Source organism: Orussus abietinus, unplaced genomic scaffold (genome assembly GCF_000612105.2).
Source record: "Orussus abietinus isolate OABI.00-Male unplaced genomic scaffold, Oabi_2.0 scaffold445, whole genome shotgun sequence".
Classification (NCBI taxonomy): Eukaryota; Metazoa; Arthropoda; class Insecta; order Hymenoptera; family Orussidae; genus Orussus; species Orussus abietinus.
In genome coordinates, this window is record NW_019394597.1 from 47,357 (window position 1) to 69,014 (window position 21,658).

General features: G+C 38.5%; 2 protein-coding genes across 9 annotated transcripts; one reads left to right on the forward strand and one right to left on the reverse strand.

Annotated features, from left to right (window-relative positions):
- Window positions 1-368: 368 nt before the first annotated feature.
- Window positions 369-3,374, reverse strand: LOC105703561 (probable splicing factor, arginine/serine-rich 7). 2 transcript variants are annotated; one of them, XM_012432051.2, is made up of 3 exons: window positions 2,834-3,374; window positions 1,567-2,170; window positions 369-1,394 (listed from the first exon to the last, which is right to left on the reverse strand). In XM_012432051.2, exons 1-3 carry the CDS (start codon window positions 3,153-3,155, stop codon window positions 842-844), a joined length of 1,479 nt encoding a protein of 492 aa, XP_012287474.1. In that variant the 5' UTR covers window positions 3,156-3,374; the 3' UTR covers window positions 369-841. The 2 variants fall into 2 exon arrangements, with proteins under 2 accessions (XP_012287474.1, XP_012287473.1); XM_012432050.2 differs by having other exon boundaries at window positions 2,831-3,374.
- A 693-nt stretch (window positions 3,375-4,067) lies between these two features.
- Window positions 4,068-20,453, forward strand: LOC105703547 (zinc finger and BTB domain-containing protein 17). Of its 7 annotated transcripts, none has more exons than XM_023432850.1 (9): window positions 4,068-4,185; window positions 4,896-5,093; window positions 5,349-5,531; window positions 5,665-6,031; window positions 8,549-8,650; window positions 13,139-13,180; window positions 13,251-13,480; window positions 14,549-14,708; window positions 14,812-15,153. In XM_023432850.1, the coding sequence occupies exons 2-9, from the start codon at window positions 4,902-4,904 to the stop codon at window positions 15,009-15,011; spliced, it is 1,476 nt and encodes a 491-aa protein (XP_023288618.1). In that variant the 5' UTR covers window positions 4,068-4,185; window positions 4,896-4,901; the 3' UTR covers window positions 15,012-15,153. The 7 variants fall into 7 exon arrangements, with proteins under 7 accessions (XP_023288618.1, XP_023288623.1, XP_023288622.1 ...); XM_023432854.1 differs by lacking the exon at window positions 4,068-4,185 and adding an exon at window positions 4,337-4,418 and having other exon boundaries at window positions 14,812-15,154; XM_023432852.1 differs by lacking the exon at window positions 4,068-4,185 and adding an exon at window positions 4,427-4,692 and having other exon boundaries at window positions 14,812-15,154.
- The last annotated feature ends 1,205 nt before the right edge of the window (window positions 20,454-21,658 follow it).

The window sequence follows — 21,658 nt, forward strand, 5'->3', positions numbered from 1 at the left end:
CTATCATCAGTTGTAAAAGAATGGACTAAACAACACTCGTTACATCACTTTTTATGATCCTCAAAGTCTAAATGAATAATTTGCCTATTATCAGCCGTAAAAGAATGGACTAAACAACACTCGTTACATAATTTATCTGTCTCAAAACTTAAAAGAATGACTTGTCTATCATCAGTTGTAAAAGAATGGACCAAACAACACTCGTTACATCACTACTTATCTCCCTCAAAACCTAAATGAATAATTTCTCTATCATTAGTTGTAAAAGAATGGACTAAACAACACTCGTTACATCCCGTTTTATCATCCTCAAAGTTTAAATGAATGACTTGTCTATCATCAGTTGTAAAAGAATGGACTAAACAACACTCGTTACATCACTGTTTATCATCCTAAAAGTTTAAATGAATAATTTGTGTATTATCAGCCGTAAAAGAATGGACAAACAACACTCGTTACATCATTTTATATCTGCCTGAAGATCTAAATGAGTGACTATCTATCATCAGCGGTAAAACAACGAACTAAACAACACTCGTTACATCATTTTATATCTGCCTGAAGATCTAAATGAGTGACTATCATCTGCGGTAAAACAACGAACTAAACAACACTCGTTACATCATTTTATATCTGCCTGAAGATCTAAATGAGTGACAATCTATCATCAGCCGTAAAATAATGAACTCAACACTCGTTCAGGTATAAACTGAAATGTATTCAGGCTTGCCTCCTAGTTCCACACCCGAAACAGCATAAACTTAATCACGTGCGTTTAGTTACACCGATACATAATGAATACGCAATAGCCCGTGAGGAAGAAAGTGACGTCATCAGAGATCTAGCTCTCGGACTCTGTTTTCTCCTTGCTGGACTCGCTGTAATCAGAGCCACCCCTGCTCTTATCATCTGCCTTGGCTTCCTTCTCCCTCTTCTCCTTGGTGGACTTCTTCTCGCTCTTCTCCTTGTCCTTCTCCTTCTCGGACTCGCCCTTCTTCCCGTTGCTGTCCGCCTTGTCCTTGCTGCGCCTGTCCTTCTCCTTCTCCTTGTCCTTGTCCTTGGACTTCTCGTACTTCGCCTTGGAGGACCTCGTCTTGGACTTCGACCTGGACCTCCTGGACTTCGACTTGGACCGTTTGCTGCGGGACCTGGAGCGGCTCTTCCGCTTCGGGGAGGACTTCTTCTTCCGGTCCTTCGACTTCGACCTGGACCTCCTAGACCTGGACCTTCGGGACCTGGACCGGGATCGGTGGCGACCTCTGGAGCTGCTTCGCCTTCTCGAGGGAGACTTTCTTCGGCGGTCCTTCGACCGGGACCTCTTCGACCGAGACCTGGACCTGCGCCGGTGCCGAGAACGGGACCTTCTGTGGCGGGACCGAGACCTTTTGCGAGACCTGAGGAAGAAAATCATCCATTAACGCCATCTGTGATAAATATTCATCATCATTGTGATAAATATTTCTTGATAATTAGTATCGTTAGCCAACGTAGGATCTGGACTTCTACGGAAGCTCCAAATTCTTTGGTTAATTATTATAACTGCTTATGATTGCTTTCGTCTCTTACCTGGATCGTCTACGACCTCTGGACCGAGACCTAGATCTTCTTCCTCTAGATCCACTGCGGCTCCTTTTATCCTTGGACAACATTCCAATCATTGGATCGATGGCAGCGGATATTAAATTATGAGCTTCCTTCACTCTGGACATGGCCTCTTCGATTTCCTTCTGCGCAGCTTCATTGCTCTTCGCTTCGGGCTTTGCAATTGCCTGCGTCGAATGATATATCTTGATTGGCTTGTCGGCAAGTGTTTTGCCATTTAACTGCAAAGCAGGAACAACCGATGGTTGTTCTGAGAGTTCCACCAGAGCGTAATGATCTGTATCCGAATCCCTTGTACAGAGCCTTAGGTATTTGATCTCGATATTGTTGTTGCCGAAGAAGTCCAGCAGCTGCTCTGCGGAAACTGAGGTCTCCAGATTTGCAACGACCAAAGTTCTCCTGATCTCTTCGATCCTCCTGCTGTCCAGGTGGCCTGGCAAGTGAGGATACTGTGGCAAACCATTCGCATCCAGCTTTGGATCTACCGTAGCGATGACATGATTCGGAGGGATTCCTTCGATTGCATTAACCACGTTCGGTGGGAGCTTTGGCTCCGATGGATAGAGACCTGGAAAATAAAAATTAATTAGTACGTTTGAATATACCAAACCACTGCAATTGATCAAACCGAAGCATCCATAAAACTTTGTAACGATTACTTTCTGATGACATATTGAGTTTCGCTTTCTTTCATTGTACAATGGACTAACCTCTTAAAAAATCCATATAAATATCTTATAAATGCAATAAAACGTCAAGATATTAAAACATGAACTCGGAGCATACAAAAACTCGACACAGACTTGAAATATACATGTCTAAACCTAATCGATTTAAATTTCAGTGAATAAGTTTACGGTAGCAAATTACTAGATCGACGCATCATAAAGTTGTACGGTTTTCTCTGACCAATCGGAACGTGAAACTGTACAAACTTATACATCAGGTTTGTTCGTGTCGACTGCACTTTCTACACTCTTTCGGGTTCGCGTGTAGAAAGTGTAAAGAAAGCGTACACTCGGTGTATGTGCCCTTGCAAAATGAGCAGCGACGTTGCGTCACTTCCGTCAAAACGAACGCCAAAGTGTACCCTTTTCGTAAAAGCATAGAAAGTGTAGGCGAAGCGAACAAACCTATCGATTCATTACAAAGAACCGTATCGATTTATAAAAAGCCTCGCGTAAAGCAATCGCCCTCGGAATCCCTGCATAAATCCTCGTTTACTCAATACCTAGAACAACGGTGCCGTTGTTGGTGAGTTCGAGAGCGCGCTGCTCATCGGGAATGTCTCCGTTCTGGTACGGGATAACGATGAGAGCACGATCGATGAAGACGGTGTTGGTCATATGCTGGGCCACCGCAACGCAGCCCTGATCGTGGAACTTAATGTAGCATATGCGAGACTGTACGGGCACTGCGACGTCCCTGATAGTAGGATACAATCTAATGTCCTCTATTTTCCCTAGATAACCAAAGAGCGTTTGCATTTGGTCTTTGGTCGCCTGTGGAGCGATGTTGGTTACTTGCACCACCTTTGTTGAGCCAACCGCCATTCTTGGTCTATTACGCGTTCTCAGGTTAGCTTGCAGATAAACCCTTTTCCTCTGTTATATACGGGACTTCTGAGGGTAAACTGATAGTTAGGTTAACCATGGCGACGATATGAAGGCATGGCTGATATCACCTGGCTCTCTTAATCGAGAATTTATAACACTTCGATGATTAAGCGCGTCTTAAAGACCTTCCGATGAACCTCGACAGCAAATATTGTACTTTAGGCACGGAGAATGCACCTTAATGATGGGTTTTTTAGATGGAAATTGTGAGGCGAAACTGACGCGCCCTCTGGTGGGACTCTATTTTCGTCATAGAGTATGCTAAGGCATGATGGGCTTTGAAGGTATAATATGAGACGCGATACGAGCGCGCTCTGGTGGGATTGATTTGTATTGTAACCTGGTTACACCGAACGAGATTAAAAATGGTCGAGTAATGTCACGCGAAGTATCTCACATTTTTACCATAGTGAATATTACGGAATCGCGGAAGGTGTTCATTTTTAACATTCTCACTAGATTGGAGTTACAAAATCGTCCCCCAGAAATTCCGAGATCTCCCATCGTGTTCCTTCAGTCTAGTAATTTCACATTTTCACTTGGAGAGTCGGGTGAATAAATTCACGTGAGATGACAGTGCGAGAAGTGAGCGCTCTCGTCAAAAATACGTAATTAACACCCAGGATCGAATCTGCGCCTTTATTAACGCGATGGAGGCGATTTGCTAAATCCGGGCCCGATTAATCCCGGATTGAGGAGTACGGCGGAAACGTAGAGTCTCGGAATGACTAGTGAACCTAGATTGGAACACACCCTGTAACATTCCCATCCTACCTTTCTTTTTCCAATGCCGTGGAGTGTCTATGCCTATATTTTATATCTGTAGATAGGCTTTCGATGTATCTAGTGTAATTTTATGGTCAACCTACGATTTTGTGTCATGGTCAATAATGCCGCGTATCGTTTGTCGCCGATGACTTATTTTAAAGTGGGTTAATTGAATGCGGAATAACTTCTCTAGATAAAGGTACGGCCGAACACAATTGATATAAAACAAACAATGAAGGATTAATTGCAATTTTAAAAGATTATAATTTAGTAAGAATTTCCAAAGGTCCTTAATAAAAACGTTTCAATTAAATACTTGACGGTTGAAGTAATTATATTTTTTTTTTTACAGGTACTAGTAAGACTGTCATGTGACAATATTTCTTATATTGATTTTGCACGTGATAACGATGAATATAATTTGACTATCGTGTTAGTCAATTCCTTACTTAAATTAATTACTGCTCGTTGAGATAATATCCAATAATTTACATCATTTATATTTTTTGACCCGTTACGATTGGGTGGTGTATTTTTAATTACTTTCATTATCAGTATTTTAGTTCATTTTAAAATTATGAGTAAAAGTCGATGCTGAGTGAAAACTCATTTTTTGGTAATCACGCTTTTAGGTTAGGTCATTTTTCATTATTAATTTAGAGTATATGGCTGTGACGATGTTTCGTTAAGCTTTCCTAAATTCTAAGTAAGTTTAACGACAAACTCGCTGGATTTAGAAAATGATATTCGTAACAGATATTACAGATTTTTGTGCAATTCTTTACAGCGATTATATTGGTTAAGAGAGATTGTATGAATTTTGTCAATTTCTTGTTACGTTTGCTTTATATATACTATTAACTAATTTACGATCCGTGAATTAATCTGTAAATTAATATTATTTTCCAGGAAACTATGGCAGATCCGACGGCAGAAAGATTTTCTTTGAAATGGAACAATTTTTCAAATAATTTAACTGCTGGTTTCTTATCGCACTTGACCGAGAATGATTTGGTCGATGTAACGCTGGCCGTTGAAGGAAAATTACTACAAGCCCATAAACTGGTTCTGTCGGTTTGCAGTCCATATTTTAAAACCATATTTAAGGTACGTCAATAGCGATGCGATGAATGGAATAGTTTATCAACTCGTGTCACGATTGGTATCTCGGTCTCACTCTTTCACTCGTAAACTGCATTCGTTTGTACTAATAACTTGAGTTGACTCGAATCCATGCTCGACTCGAGTTCGAGTTAAAATACTCAACTCGTCACATCACTAATAGTGAAAGAAAACAATACATAAACCATGGCAATAAATTATGCAATGTAGTATCTTTAATTTGTCATTCTGTCGTTGCAGAATATACCGTGTCAACATCCTGTAATTGTATTAAAAGACATGGGGTACGCGGATGTGGAATCCCTGCTGAAATTTATGTATCAAGGAGAGGTGAACGTGAAGCAAGAAGACTTAGCATCCTTCCTTAAAGTCGCAGAAGTACTCCAGATAAAAGGACTGACCGGAGACGAGACCAAATGCGAGGTAATTTGCAAACATTTCTAAATAAATTAAAAAAAGAACCCGGTACAATCCCTCACAGATATCAAAGAAATGTTTAATTATTCATCGGGGACATTTGCAATAACTTTACGTGTTTTCTTTTTTTCTTTAACAGGAGGAACCTAGCGAAGGTGCAGTTCGATCTTCGAAGCAAAAATTCGATATCCAAGCAGAGCCCCTTAATAGCAGCCCCGTCGGAGATACCAATGTTACACAGAGTGCTATAAACAATAACCAATTGCCCGAAGCTTCGATTAAAGTAAAAAGGTCTCAGGAACTCGACGGACAAGTGGCACAGTCATCGAAGAAGTGCAAGATGTCTGCATCTTCTACGAAGGAACTGGATGCACCCGTTCTCAGTCCACAAGCAGTCATCGCAAAAGAGGAGCCCCTAGAATACGATGACGACGAAGATGATAGGACTTTCTTCGTTGATGACCAGCTTGGCCACTTATCGGAGTCAGAGAAAACCCTGGACGAAGGTAGGGTACAATGTCTACGTATGACCCATCGGTAGCTTTAAGGTGAAGTGAAACTCGTTGAGGAACTTGATCGACATCGGTAGGAAAGATTCTTCTAAATACCTACGTTGCTGACGTTTCACTTCACCTTAACGCGTCCACTTCGGCCGTTCTACCTTGTATATATATCTATATATATATAATATATATCTATGCATATGTATGTAACAAAGAGATTGTTCGTTGATACTATCGGTTCCTTGGAGGAGCTTCGGCGGTTCCGCTGACGAGAGGCGGATTGTTGTGTTTTTGTTCCGCTTGGCGTCGTGGTAGAGGTAGGAGTGCACCAGGAGGCTATTTGCTGTTTTTGTACTTGTTGCCGCAGAAATTGCAGGTTAGGCTTTCGAGAGGCCCGTGTATATATCGCACGTGGAGCTTAAGGTGATATGAAAGTTATGTACGTACAATGGCGGACATGAATGCCTCCCCTGCAGATACGGCATCGCCTGTGCAGGATGGGAGGGCATTGATGTCTCCCAGTGTATGTATCACGCTTTCATATCACCTTAAATGTCCGATGTTTCCCGTAGTGGTTGTCGAGGCCGATCGAAAGCGACGGAGCTTCTCGTGCGAAGAGAAGCTGGGCGTCCTCCAGCGGCTGGACGAAGAAACTCTGTCCGTAGCCCAGGTGGCGCGACAGTTCGGTATTAACGAGTCCACCGTCAGAGGTTGGATCCAGAAGAGGAGGGAACTGGAGCACTATTGTGGCGGGAACAAAGTCAAGTACAAGAGGATGCGACAGCCGCAGAATCGGATGGTCGACGAGGCTTTGTTCACCTGGTACAACGAACAGAGGAGCACTGGGGCGCCCGTCTCGGGGCCCATCTTGCAGGCACAGGCTCAGCGGTTTCATGACAAGATGAACTGCGAGAGCAACTTCTACGCCAGCCAGGGATGGCTCAGGAACTGGAAGCTGCGGTTCGGCGTCAGGTTGGGCTGAGAGAGACCTTCCTTGGACGTGGGGATCCCCAAGGTGTAGAGGCGTCGTTCTTTGGAATTGGACAGAGGTTAAGGTGGATTGTGTTATTAAGATTGTACAGAGGTTGCGGTGGATTGTGTAATTGGAATTGTACGAAGTATAGGTTGCATTGTGTAATTAGGAGCCAAAGCGTTGGACTCTATGGATCAGGTTGTTAGGACTGACCCAGGAACTGGATGCTGCGATTTGGCGTCAGGTTGGGCTGCGAGAGAATTAGACCTTGGGCATCCTGAAGACGTTGTAGAGAGAGCGTTCTCTGGAATTGTACAAACAAACGAGTGGATTGTGTAATTAGGAGCGAAGGCAATTAGGTTGTACTGTATGGATCAGGTAGTTAGGACTGACCCAGGAACTGGATGCTGCGATTTGGCGTCAGGTTGGGCTGCGACAGACTTAGATGTTGGGCATCCTGAAGATGTAGAGGGAGCGTTCTCTGGAATTGTACAAACAAACGAGTGGATTGTGTAATTAGGAGCGAAGGCAATTAGGTTGTACTATATGGATCAGGTAGTTAGGACTGACCCAGGAACTGGATGCGAGAGACTTAGACGTTGGGCATCCTGAAGATGTAGAGGGAGCGTTCTCTGGAATTGTACAAACAAAAGGGTGGATTGTGTCATTAGGAGCGAAGGCGATTAGATTGTACTGTATGGATCACCTAGCTAGGACTGATTTAGGAACTAGATGCTGCGATTTGGCGTCAAGTTGGGCTGCGAGAGAATTAGACCTTGGACATCCTGAAGACGTTGTAGAGAGAGCGTTCTCTGGAATTGTACAAACAAACGAGTGGATTGTGTAATTAGGAGCGAAGGCGATTAGATTGTACTGTATGGATCAACTACCCGGGGCTGATTTAGGAACTGGAAGCTTCGATTTAGTGTCAGGTTGATCAGGGAGAGACTTTCCTTGGACGTGGGGATCCCTAAGGCGGTGTCGAGAGATCGTCCTTTGCAATTATACAAAGATTAGGATGAATTGTGTAATTAAGAGCGTATACGATTAGATTGTATTGTATGGATCAATTACCCGGGGCTGATTTAGGAACTGGATCCTTTGATTGGGCATCAGGTTGGGCAGGGAGAGACTTTCCTTGAACGTGGGGATCCCTAAGGCGGTGCAGAGAGATCGTCCTTTGGAATTGTACAAAGATTAGGATGAATTGTGTAATTAAGAGCGTATATGATTAAATTGTACTGTATGGATCAACTACCCGAGGCTGATTTAGGAACTGGAAGCATCAATTTAGTGTCAGGTTGGGCAGGGAGAGACTTTCCTTGAACGTGGGGATCTCTTAGGCGGTGCAGAGCGATCGTCCTTTGGAATTGTACAAAGATTAGGCTGAATAGTGTAATTGAGAAGAAAAAACAAAGCGACTCCTTTTCTTTTTTACTGAATTGTTATACTTTGTACAGTAATCTACATTGGCGTATATCAGTTTGACTGTTATATTTAAGCTAGATGATAAATAAATTCTGATTTCTTTGTTCTTTTTCGAAAAGGGTCGACCATGTTGGTTCAAAATGACGTCAAGGAGAAGAACCGACTGATGTTCAACAACTTATCAGATGCACCTTCCGTAGACGTAGATTCTGCAGTTCCAGGTAAGAAGCATTGTGTTTATCAGGTCTTAACCTTCGTTATCTACGATAAATGGATATTCCCCTCTCTTTTTACGTTTATTCAAGATTTTCTAATAAATGTATTTAACACTAAACGTACCGAGATTCAGTAGACCGGCATTAATCGATGGTTTCTTCGCGATCTTACTGCCCTCTACATACGCGCAGTGTACTAGCGGCGGGAGCAGCGCGAAATTTGAATCGCCCAAGGGGCAGAATGGATTTCCTAAAGAAAATAAATATTTATAAACAAAAACAATTAATGAAAATTATTTTAGTATTATCGTGGAGCGTCCCTGACCCACCTAACGTAGTTTTTGTTAAATGATTATTCACAGAATCCCTTAAAGAATATATTAGAACATGTTTTATTGAAAGTTAACAAGTTTCTTAGCGATTAAATTGTTCCATCCACTGAAACGAAGTTAGAATATTATCTTGGGTTAAGAAAAAATAGTTTATTAATATTTACACAGTGAAATGCCATAGGAAAATTTACAATGCATCCACTTTCGGATATATAACCGGAGTCATGATTTCATGTTTCTTATATATTTACATTCTACACCTTTAGGAAATCCATTCTGCCCCTTGGCGATTCAAATTTCGCGCTCCCGCCGTTAGTACAGGAATAGAATTTAAAATGACGTGAATTCACGTCAGCGGCAACGACGTAAATTCACGTCAGCGGCAACGACGTGAATTCACGTCAGCGGCAAACGACGTGAATTCACGTCAGCGGCAAACGACGTGAATTCACGTCAGCGGTCGCGAATGTGTTAATACATTGATTAGTTTATCACATATGAGGTCGTGATAAGAAAGTATTAGGGATGTGCATGAGCTCAGGAAATAAATGTCATTTCGACATAGTAATCTGATATAAGGTTTAGGTGCCCACATTAGTGCATATATATTGTTATAAAAAATTATATAGATTGTTATCGCAAAATATTTCTCTTATATTTTTTATATAATTAACGAATATCGTACACCTTGTAAATATTTACCGGACGTTTGAAATATTTGCAAAACATTTACTTTTGACATTAAGTTTTGCCCCCACATCGTTCGTCGCGATTTACGCGTAAAAACGGGATTTTACGCATTGCGGGATGATTATTGGAATTATGTTAAGTGAAATGAAGAACTGCAAGTTATCACGGAGAGGTAAGTCGTTCGATTGTAGTATTCATATTGAAAATATTGAAATAGCTTAAGGTGATGTGAAACACGCCGAGGAACTTTGTCGACGTCGGTAAAACAGGGTTTTCTAGATACATACGTTGCCGACGTTGGTTTTTATATTGAAAGTTGTGTCGAATTATATTGGGTATTGTACTTAATGGCATACTCCATATGTAATTTTTCTTTCAATAATTATAAAGAAATCGAAGTAAAACTCCAGAAATACTCGGGATGCATGGTTTCTGAGGCCCTAATTGACTGCAGAGGGACCCCCTGCGCCATCTGTGATTTCCAGGTTAACTAAATTTTCACTCCGAGACCTCGTATTACCATCGTTTAATTTAGCAGGGCATAAGACACTTTTTTTTGCCTTTTATCTCGTTCAAATGCGAGTTTATCCATTACCAGAGTGTTCTAAATTGTCATAAAATTGTCCTGACACTTTCGTTTCTCATATTAGAGTCTTCAATAATTGTATATCGATCGAAATATGAGAGCTATATCGTCGAATTATATTGAGTATTGTACTAAATGGCATATTCCACCTGTTTTTGTACAATAATTATAAAGAAATCGAAGTAAAACTCCAAAAATACCCTGGATTCGTGGTTTCTGAGACCCTAATTGACTGCAGAGGGACCCCCTGCGCCATCTGTGATTTCCAGGTTAACTAAATTTTCACTCCGAGACCTCGTATTGCCATCGTTTCAGTATAACACTGCATAAGACACTTTTTTTGCCTTTATCTCGTTCAAATGCGAGTTTCTCGATTCTTTAAATTATATNAATTTAGCGCTAATCAATTAGATTGAATTAATAACTAACTGAATATGTATAAAAAAAAATAGATAGGGGAATGAAAGGTGTAAATATTAATGTTGTTTGAATTCGTAATCGGATTCTTATGTGTCTCTCTTATGGATTCATAATCTAATTATAAATTTATCTAATTATAAAATGATTACGATGATGATAAGATGATATGGATTAATAATCAGAGAATTCCTCTTGAATTCGTAATCGGATTCTTATGTGTCTCTCTTATGGATTCATAATCTAATTATAAATTTATTTAATTATAAAATGATTACGGATCTAATTATAAATCTAATTATAAAATGATTACGGATTCATAATCTCTGATTATAAATCCGTAGTTGCAGCCTGATTGTAAATCCGTAATCTATGATTATCTATCCGTAAGAGGGATAATCTCTGATTATGTGCCTTAAGAGAGATAATTTCTGATTATGAATCCGTAATCTCTGATTATGAATCGATAAGAGAGATAATCATTGAATATGAATTCGTAAGAGAGATAATCTCTGATTATAAATTCGTAAGAGAGATAATTTCTGATTTTGAAACCGTGAGAGAGATAATCTCTGATTATGCATCCGTAACAGAGATAATCTCCGATTATCAATCCATAAGAGAGATAATCTCTTATTATGAATTCGTGAGAGATAATCTCTGATTATAAATTCGTAAGAAAGATAATCTCTGATTATAAATTCGTAAGAGAGATAATCTCTGATTATAAATTCGTAAGAGAGATAATCTCTGATTATGAATCCATAAGAGAGATAATCTCTAATTATGAATACATAACAAATTCTCTGCAGATGATATTTTCCACCTGATTTTTTTATCCATTAGATTAAATAAAGTTCATCTACGCGATTAGAAATGTACTCAGATCATAGCGTTTCACATTCGCGTTTCATATGTATTCTACATTAATAAGACTGAATATGTCATTAAGATTTGCAACAAATATTTTAAATATCTCCAAAAGAAATCTACGAGCCGTCATAAACAAAATCCGTCGCTTGAGATAGTTAACAAAGATTAAAAATAAATATTTATAAAAAAGAAAAGAATGCGGAGAAGGTACTCTTGTTACTCCGTGAATGTATTTTGAAATTGAATTTGAGCAATTTATTTATTTACAATAATTATGTATTACTGCGTAACTGCGATTGGAATGAAATAAATTATGAATTTGGAATAGAAGAATGATGAAGATGAATTTTAGATGAATTTTAGATGATTTGTTTTATCGACGTCGATTAGACTTCTCAGGGCCTTTCATATCATCCTAAGTTTTACGAATTGATGTTTTTGAGGCTTAGAATTCAAAATGAAGAGATTGCAAGAGAATGCTGGCTCGTCTCGTAGGTAAGACGTGTCTAGAGCGAAACTTTAGTTGCAGCCAAACGTCACAGATGGCGCCGCTGGTCCTAAACAGTCTTTAAAATAATGAATTCCCGGGATTTCGGCAGTTTTACCTCGATCTCTTCATCATTACTTTACCAAAACGACATATAGAACCCTTCAGTTCGTATAATTCTCACCATAGACTGTAAAAGACTCAAGATAACCATAAATGTCGGTAATGGGACGCGCCAGTTTATGTTACCACTTGAGTATTCAAAATGACGTTCCCGCCAAAAAGGGTATAGATGAATTTCGTTTTATAAACGTCTATTAGACTTCTCAGGGTCTTTCATATCACCTTAATCTTTAGTTTCGCCATTTTTATCACCACTAGAGGGTGTTCCATACTTTCCTATCTCTCCTAAAGTCTTTTTTTCTTTTAGATCAGCTGCGGAAGAGGGATCAGCCATGGCTTCATGCAGCAGGCTACATTTACCATAAAAATTGGGCAAGAGGGGTGAAAATCTACTGGAGGTGCAGATTCTGGACGAGGGGAAGGTGCAGAGCTCGCTGCGTCTCTAAGAAAGACGTAATTGTCTCACAAACCGGGTCTCATAACCACGCTCAAGACACGCAAGACTTGTCCATCTTTCTGATGACTCCTGGAGACGCTCTTTATAATAGTCTCAGATACGGATCTCGGTTATCAAAGATTTCCAACCCTCCCGATGACTCCGATTAGGGCCAAATTCGCCTCCTTATCAGGGGACGTTCGGTCGATAAGAATATTCGATTGTGAAACCGGGTTATCTTTACTTAATCCAAGGGATAGAAAATTAGGTAGGACGTAAGAGATATGGATTAATAATCAGAGAATTCCTCTTGAATTCGTAATCGGATTCTTATGTGTCTCTCTTATGGATTCATAATCTAATTATAAATTTATCTAATTACAAAATGATTACGATGATGATAAGATGATATGGATTAATAATCAGAGAATTCCTCTTNATATACTACGTTTATGTATATAAAATGTTCATTTTACTATTTTGTATCTATTGAGACGATTTGCTGCTTACACAAACAATATAATAAATTAATTGTTTTAAATTGTTGCAGCTGGATCGGAACGCACGCCATATATGCATCAACTATCGGAAGGTTTGTTGTTAAATAAACATTACGAAATTAATTGAAAATGATGAAGGGTACAGGTATTGTTTTATTTCAGCGCGCTTATCTGCCGTGGAAAGTAACATAATGCATATAAAAAATGACATACAAAGGATTTATGGGGTTTTGTTGAAATATCAACAGAAACAATTGCTGCAACCTGTGGACAACAAAGTCGCTGTTGAAGCTGTTGTTCAGTTGGATGGGACGTTCCCTCTGAAAACGGCACAACAATTGGCGGAATTGGAAGAACAGCTGAAAAGCAGCGCCGAAAAGAAGGACCAATTGGTACGTTCGGTTATGGTACTTTTTATGAGGATGAATATTGTTTATGGGTATCTAAACAAGTTTTTTTATATAAAATGAAATTTCATGAGTGTCGGGACCCTCTGTAGAGCCTGTATGTTCATGTTGTAAAATTTGAAACGAATCGGTACACCCAGTTTGGAGAAAAGTGCAATGAACATCCTTTTAAGGTGATGTTAAAGAGGTCTCGTTATGAAACATTTTTTTATATATAATGAAATTTCATGAGTGTCGGGACCTTCTGTAGAGCCTGTATGTTCATGTTGTAAAATTTGAAACGAATCGGTACATCCAGTCCGGAGAAAAGTGCAATGAACATTTTTCTTATTAGATGTGAGGTTAGGTGATTTCAGCGTCACATGATGTCATAGAAAGTTAATTAAGTAATGCAATCTTATTCTTAATACATGTGAGGTTATGTGACTCCTTCTTAACAGATGAAGTACTTAAAAAAAATTATGAATGTGGGGTTAGGTGACGTCAAAGTCATATGACGTCATAAAAAGTTAATTAAGTAATGCAGTCTTTTCCTTAATAGATATGAGGTTGTGTGACTCCTTCTTAACATATGAAGTACTTAAAAAAATGATGAATGTGAGGTTAGGTGCCTTCTTAACAAATGTGAGGTTACGTGAAGTAACGCCATCTTCTTCTTAACAGATGAAGTATTTAAAAAAATTATGAATGTGAGGTTAGGTGATTTCAGCGTCACATAACATTATATAAAGTTAATTAAGTAATGCAATTCTTTTCATAATAGATGTGAGGCTATGTGCAGTAACGCCATCTTCTTGTTACCAGATGAAGTAATTAAAAAACAATTATAAATGTGAGGTTAGGTGACTTCAAAGTCACATAACATTATAGAAAGTTAATTAATTAATGCAATTTTATTCTTAATACATGTGAGGTTATGTGACTTCTTCTTAACAGATGTGAGGTTATGTGGCCTCAAAGTCACATAACATTATAGAATGTTAATTAAGTAATGCAATCTTATTCTTAATACATGTGAGGTTATGTGAAGTAACGCCATCTTCTTGTCACCAGATGAAGTACTTCGACACGATAGGCGGAACGGGTCTGGACGACACCGTGAAAAGGACCCTAGTGAAAACCTTTAGTAATCACTTAGCAATGAATTATTCCTGGGAAGGCCGAAAAGGAAAACTGAAGCTGAACGAACTGGAGTTCCTAAATGTCCTATTCCGTGCGTCTGCCATTTTCCATAACTTTAACAAAGCCTTAATAATTAAAGAAAAAAATGTATACCCGCGTGTTATCATTTCATGGATATTTTTTTATCATTGCAGGGTCTCTTTTAAGGCGGTGCCATGACGCTGATAAGAAGAAATTCGACGTAAGAGTGAGGGAATGGTTCAGACAAGCAAAAGCTCGATATGATAACGGGTGCAAAAGGATCGAACAAAGGATTAAAAAAAGCCCCGTGGAATATCAATTCGAGACTGTTAATTGCGACGCCGACGCGTGGAACCTAACCTCTAATATGTAATTCCAGCGCCACGGCGTTAATTTTGTACAGAAATAATCATCTAGTAAATTAAACACTGCATATTAAATTCTCCTTATTCCCTCGTTTGCGATACTAAGTAAAGATAAGTTAAATATAGGTTATGTATTACATAATAGAAACCTTGTTATTTCGTTAGTTGCATCCTGTTCTTTAACTGGAAACTAACCTTAATTTCCGAACATGTTTTTTTCCCATCAAACACGGTTATATAACAATATTATAACAATTACATACGCCATTGTTATGTAGTTGATGTAACATACATATAACATGTAGGTAAAATTTATATTCCATTTTTTACGCAGTTATATAATGCTGTGATAAATTTATATATGGAAAGAAATATCGGGAACATGTTATATGTTATGTTAAGGCGATTTATGTTCATTGTAGGTTATGTTAAGGCGATATGAAAGGTGGGGAGAAATTTCATCGACGGCGATAAATTATAATCCATCTATACCCTTTTTGGTGGTGACGTCATTTTGAATACTCAAGTAGTAATATAAATTGGCGCGTCTCGTTACCGACATTTATATTTATGTTCAAGTCTTTTACAGTTACTGGAAAACAGAAAAAAAGTATGAAAAAGTGGGTTTTTGGGACTTGGACATGAACTAGATCGTTTAATTAGGTTATGATCATGTTATAATTAAGTTGTCATGCGTGGATGATTGAGATTATGACGCGGCACCCACGTGTTCCCTGTTTTACCGATCGCGAAGATATGGCCCCTTATATAGTAGTTACAATTTTTGCACAGGTGTAAAGAGGGTAGAGGGCTCCAAGGGGCCCTTTAAATACGGGCGGAAAACATCTCCCCGCTCATCTTTTCTTGTAATGAGGAAGCTGTCTCTATTTCAGCTAAATGCAGAAGCACATATTCATAATTAATTAACAAAAAGGTGTTAATTATTCATCTCGCCTTGAAATTAAATCTGTATATTTTGTTAATGCATTTAAAAACAACAATCGCCCCTTATATACAAGTTACAATTTTTGCAGAGGTGTAAAGAGGGTAGAGGGCTCCAAGGGGCCCTTTAAATAGTGGCGGGATACATCTCCCCGCGCATTTCTGCTTGTAATGACGAAGCTGCCTCTATTTCAGCTAAACGAGGCGGAAAGAGGAGTGCGGCTTGGGGATATTTTCAAAAGATTGACAGCCACACCTCGAGGTGCGAGATGTGCGGGAAATTTTTCAAAACCTCCTCGGGCAGTACCTCTGCGTTGCTGAGGCACCTGAAGTTGCACCCGTCCTTCTCGCATAATAGCGAGTTCGGGTAAGTGCACCAGTGAATGACCATTTTACGCAGACGACAAGGCCCAGTGAATGACCATTTTACGCAGACGACAAGGCCCAGTGAATGACCACTAGTGTGGTTCTTGAAAGACCATGAAATTGATGAAGAAAATCAGTCTTATTTGATTATCTCGCGAAATATTAATCATATGCAAAAACGCTTTATATGAAAGTTGTAGATGTGTTAAATATGCGCATATTATTATATATGACTTTTTCTCGTTTGATTTACTGTTTTCGAGATAAATGGGAAAAAGTTTAATTGGATAAAGGGAAAGACCATGAAATTAAAGAATAAATTGGCCTTATTTGTTTATCTCGCGAAATATTAATCATATGCAAAAACGCTTTATACGAAAGTTGTAGATCTGTTAATTATGCGCATATTATTACCTATGACTTTTTCTCGTTTGACTAACCGTTTCCGAGAAACATGCGAAAAAGCATGTCACGACGTGAAAGAAAGTCGCAAAGAAAGTTTCGCCAAGAGTAAATAAGAACCACCCTAATGACTATCAACCAGAATCACATACTTGACATCTCTTAAAGTGGTCATTCGCCGGTAAATGGTCAATTATTGGTGTACAGATTACCCCATTTTGTTTGTTCCTTTGTTCCGTTTTTCGCCGTCGAGTCGAGTAGAAATTTACTGGCTGATAACAGTGATAACAGTTGAAGGGCTGATAATGAAATTAAGTTAAAATTGATATCAGTACTCAGAGTAACTATTATAACTATAATAACCATAAAGAGATCGAAGTGAAAGTGCGGAAAACCCTTGGATTCCTGATTTTTGATACCCTAATGAACTAACGGCGCCATCTGTGACATTTACCTGCAATTAGATTTTTTCTCCAAAACCACGTGTCGGCCACGTGACTTCCTATGATAATGTTTGATCCACTGATAACAATTAAAATCCAAAAAGCACCGATAAACTTATTTCTATTTCCTCTTCTTAAGTATCTGGATTTCTTTTTCATTGAAAAATCGTGTTATCGATTTGTTTCCTGTTTTTTGTTATTTACGAATATTCGGAAGAGCTTTTGTTTAATTGCGGAGAAGCATGCACATCCCTGATAATTGATTAGAAAAATTGAGACCGTAAGGATCAATTTCCTGCGACCGGTCTTGCAAATATGAACCATATTGCAAAGTGTTCTTGTGTAACATCCGTATGTGTGGCTGTTATATAAAAATATGATTATTCATAATTTATGGATAAAAATGACCGTTTGTCATGCATAAGTGAATGGAATGGATTTTTAATTTTAATTTCTGGCTGAAATCTCGGGTTAACAAAATTTTAATTTTATTTATTGCAATGTTCAAATGTTAATTGCATAAAATTCAGGATAATTTGTTCAAAGGACCTCTTTTTATGTTTATTTTATAGTCGCAATTTATGGCTATATCCAAATATTAATTGCATAAAATTCAGGATAATTTGTTCAAAGGATATCTTTTTATATTTATTTTATAGCCGCGATTTATGGCGACGCAGTTTTAGGTTAGTCGCCATTTTATGGCAAAATTAGCTTTTTCTCTCGTTTGATTGTGTTAATGACGAAGAATTCTTACTGTGAAGGTTTTATATTCGGTCTCCTGGTATTTATGATAGGAGGTAAGTAAGTTTAATTGTTTACTTAATTTTTTTTTAACTCATTTGCTGTCAGAGAACTTCCATTCATTAAGGCGATGCGACGTCGATTAAATTTCTCAGCGCCTTTCATGTCATCTTAATTAAATCGCGATTAAAATTTCGAAGCATTAGTGCAAAAATTTAGTTGCAGCTAAACGTCACAGATGGCGCCTCTGGTCCTAAACAGTCTATAGAATAACGAAATCCCAAGATTTCGAATTTCACATCGATCTCTTCGTCATTATTTTATCAAAATAACATATGGAACGCTTCAGTATATATAATTCTCACCGTAGACTGTAAAAGACTTAAACATAAATATAAATGTCGGTAACGATACGCGCCAGCCTATATTACCACTTGCGTATTCAAAATGACGTTCCCCCCAAAAAGTGTACAGATGAATTTCGTCTCATCGACGTCGATGAAATGTCTAATATCTACCCCTTAGAGGTTAGGATCCCTCATCAGACATATTGACCCAAAGTGAGAGCAGTCTGTTGGTGTTCCCAGAGCCTTTCAAATCGTCTTAATTAAATCGCGATTAAAATTTCGAAGCATTAGAGCAAAAATTTAGTTGCAGCTAAACGTCACAGATGGCGCCTCTGGTCCTAAACAGTCTACAGAATAATGAATTCCCGGGATTTCGACGGTTTTACCTCGATATCATCATCATTACTTTACCAAAACGACATATAGAACCCTTCACTTCGTATAATTCTCACCATAGACTGTAAAAAACTGAAGATAAACATAAACGTCGGTAACAGTACGCGCCAGCCTATATTACCACTTGCGTATTCAAAATGGCGTTCCCCCCAAAAAGTGTACAGATGAATTGCGTCTCATCGACGTCGATTAAATGTCTAATATCTACCCCTTAGAGGTTAGGATCCCTCATCAGACATATTGACCCAAAGTGAGAGCAGTCTGTTGGTGTTCCCAGGGCTTCTGCCGTTTGTGCGGAGTGGCCGGGGCAATCTGCAGCTGATCCACGACGGTCACATCTACACGGTCCATTGCCGGGTGGGAAGAAAGACTTATTGGAAGTGCATCTATCGCTCGGCCCTCGGTCGTTGTCGGGCCCGATGCCACACAAAGACGGGCCGAGTGATAGTCTCGAAGCCCGCCCTACCGGCCCACGAGTCTCATCTCTATATGATACAGTCGCTCCATCTGTCGGGGAACATCGTGTACAGAAACGAGTATTAGGACAGGTCGTATGGTAGTCTACAGGTTTGTTCCTTTCGCCCACAATTTCCACGAGTGGTGTCTCTCAAAAGTAAGTTCCACTATTTCAAATCCCTATGCGCGCGCATCGACGCTAGGTTAGCCACGCCCCCGTTGCCATGGAGACCCCACGCGCTCCTGACGCCGATTGTGAAGTTCGTGGGGTTATTCCTTTCACGAGTGGTGTCTCTTGAAAGTAAGTTCCACTATTTTTTTAAACCCTTTTGGTTTATGGGAAACGTTTGAAATCTCCAGAGAATATTTGTCTGGGTGTAGGGCAAGTTCTATAAAATCCCTATGCGCGCGCATCGACGCTAGGTTAGCCACGCCCCCGTTGCCATGGAGACCCCACGCGCTCCTGACGCCGATTGTGATGTTTGTGGGGTTATTCGTTTCACGAGTGGTGTCGCTCAAAAGTAAGTTCCACTATTTTTTTTTAACCCGTTCGGTTGGCGGGAAACGTTTGAATTCTCCAGGGAATATTTCTCTGGGTGTAGGGCAAGCCCTGTAAAATCCCTATGCGCGCGCATCGTCGCTAGGTTAGCCACGCCCCCGTCGCCATGGAGACCCCACTCGCTCCTGACGCCGATTGTGAAGTTTGTGGGGTTATTCATTTACTTCATGTATAGAACGATTTAGCGTATTAATTTTCTACGTAATCAATGAAAAATTGTACAATCATTATTTATGACAAATAATTATAAGCGAGGCTAAGATGTTATATAAGTGTAGGTCGGGAATTCGGCGGGAAATTTGAAAAGTGAAAAGACCAACAAATAGGAAAATACAAAGTTTGTCCCATGATCTCAACGTAATATAAATAGATATAATGATTAAACATTTACTTCGTGTATAGAACGATTTAGCGTTTGTATTTGGTATGTAATCTTTAAAAAATTGTACAGTCATTATTTATTACAAATAATTATAAGCGAGGGCAAGATGTTATAAAAGTGTAGGCCTGAAATTCGGCGGCAAATTTGAAAATTGAAAAGACCAACAAATAAGAAAATACAAAGTTTGTCCCAAGATCTCAACTTAATATAAATAGATATAATGATTAATACATTTTCTTCGTGTATAGAACGATTTATTGTATTAATTTTCTATGTAATCTTTGAAGAATTGTACAATCATTATTTATTACAAATTACAAGCGAGGGTAAGATGTTATAAAAGGGTAGGCCGGGAATTCGGCGGCAAATTTGAAAATTGAAAATACCAATAAATAGGAAAATATAAAATACCTCCCAAGATCTCANTATAAATATATTATTTTGAGGATAATTGTTTCGCAATTATTTCGAGTGTCTGGTAAATATTTACAAAATGTACGATATTTTTTAGATATATTGGAAATATTTTGTGCTACTAGGAGCTGGTATCAAGATAGCAATATTTAAAGATATGTCCGATGTTAACACGACTTATGCTGAAAGAGATAGAAAAATGGGAAATAAATCCGAGAGATTCTCAGCTAACGTGTGTTGCAACCTCTCCACTACAAGAAAAAAAAAAACAATAAATAATCATAGACATTAGTTGCAAGTAAAGTTATCAGCAATAATTAAATTATAGTGACAATTTCCGTTCTTTTTAACCCTTTTAGTTCCAAGTAATGTTAACAGCAATAATTCAATTCTAGCGTCAATTTCCATTCTTTTAGTTGCAAGCAAAGTTAACAGCAATAATTAAATTCTAGCTTCAATTTCCATTCTTTTACTTCCAAGTAAAGTTAACAGCAATAATTAAATTCTAGCGTCAATGTCCATTCTTTTAGTTGCAAGTAAAGTTAACAGCAATAATTAAATATTAACGTCATTTTCCGTTCTTAATTCTTTTAGTTGCAAATAAAGTTTACAGCAATAATTAAATTCTAGCGTTAATTTCCATTTTTTTAGTTGCAAGTGAAGTTAACAGTAATAATTAAATTCTAGCGTCAATTTCCATTCTTTTAGTTGCAAATAAAGTTAACAGCAATAATTTAATTATAGTGACAATTTCCGTTCTTTGTAAACCCCTTTTAGTTGCAAGTGAAGTTAACAGCAATAATTAAATTCTAGCGTCAATTTCCATTCTTTTAGTTGCAAATAAAGTTAACAGCAATAATTTAATTATAGTGACAATTTCCGTTCTTTGTAAACCCCTTTTAGTTGCAAGTGAAGTTAACAGCAATAATTAAATTCTATTGTCAATTTCCGTTCTGTTTAAGGTGATATGAAAGGGTTATTCTATATATATTAGAACGTGAAAATGTTAATAAATGTTAATACCCAGTTTGGAGAAAAGTTTTATGAACATTTTGACTTTTTGGTATGTATATATAGCGCTTTCATATCACCTTAAGAGTTCTCGTTTATGAAACTTTATTCCGAAATGAACATGGAGACTATGAGGAAGGTCCCGACACTCGTGAAATTTCATTTTTAATAAAAAATTTCGAGAATATCAATA

Coding starts and splice junctions, on each gene's coding strand:
- LOC105703561 (XM_012432050.2), bottom strand. CDS start 3,155: ATGGCGGTTGGCTCAACAAAGGTGGTGCAAGTAACCAACATCGCTCCA. Junction 2,171..2,830: donor CGGCACCGTTGTTCTAGGTA/TTGAGTAAACGA, acceptor TTTATTTTCCAG/GTCTCTATCCATCGGAGCCA. Junction 1,395..1,566: donor AGAGGTCGTAGACGATCCAG/GTAAGAGACGAA, acceptor TTTCTTCCTCAG/GTCTCGCAAAAGGTCTCGGT.
- LOC105703547 (XM_023432850.1), top strand. CDS start 4,902: ATGGCAGATCCGACGGCAGAAAGATTTTCTTTGAAATGGAACAATTTT. Junction 6,032..8,548: donor AGAGAAAACCCTGGACGAAG/GTAGGGTACAAT, acceptor TTTTTCGAAAAG/GGTCGACCATGTTGGTTCAA. Junction 14,709..14,811: donor GTTCCTAAATGTCCTATTCC/GTGCGTCTGCCA, acceptor TTATCATTGCAG/GGTCTCTTTTAAGGCGGTGC.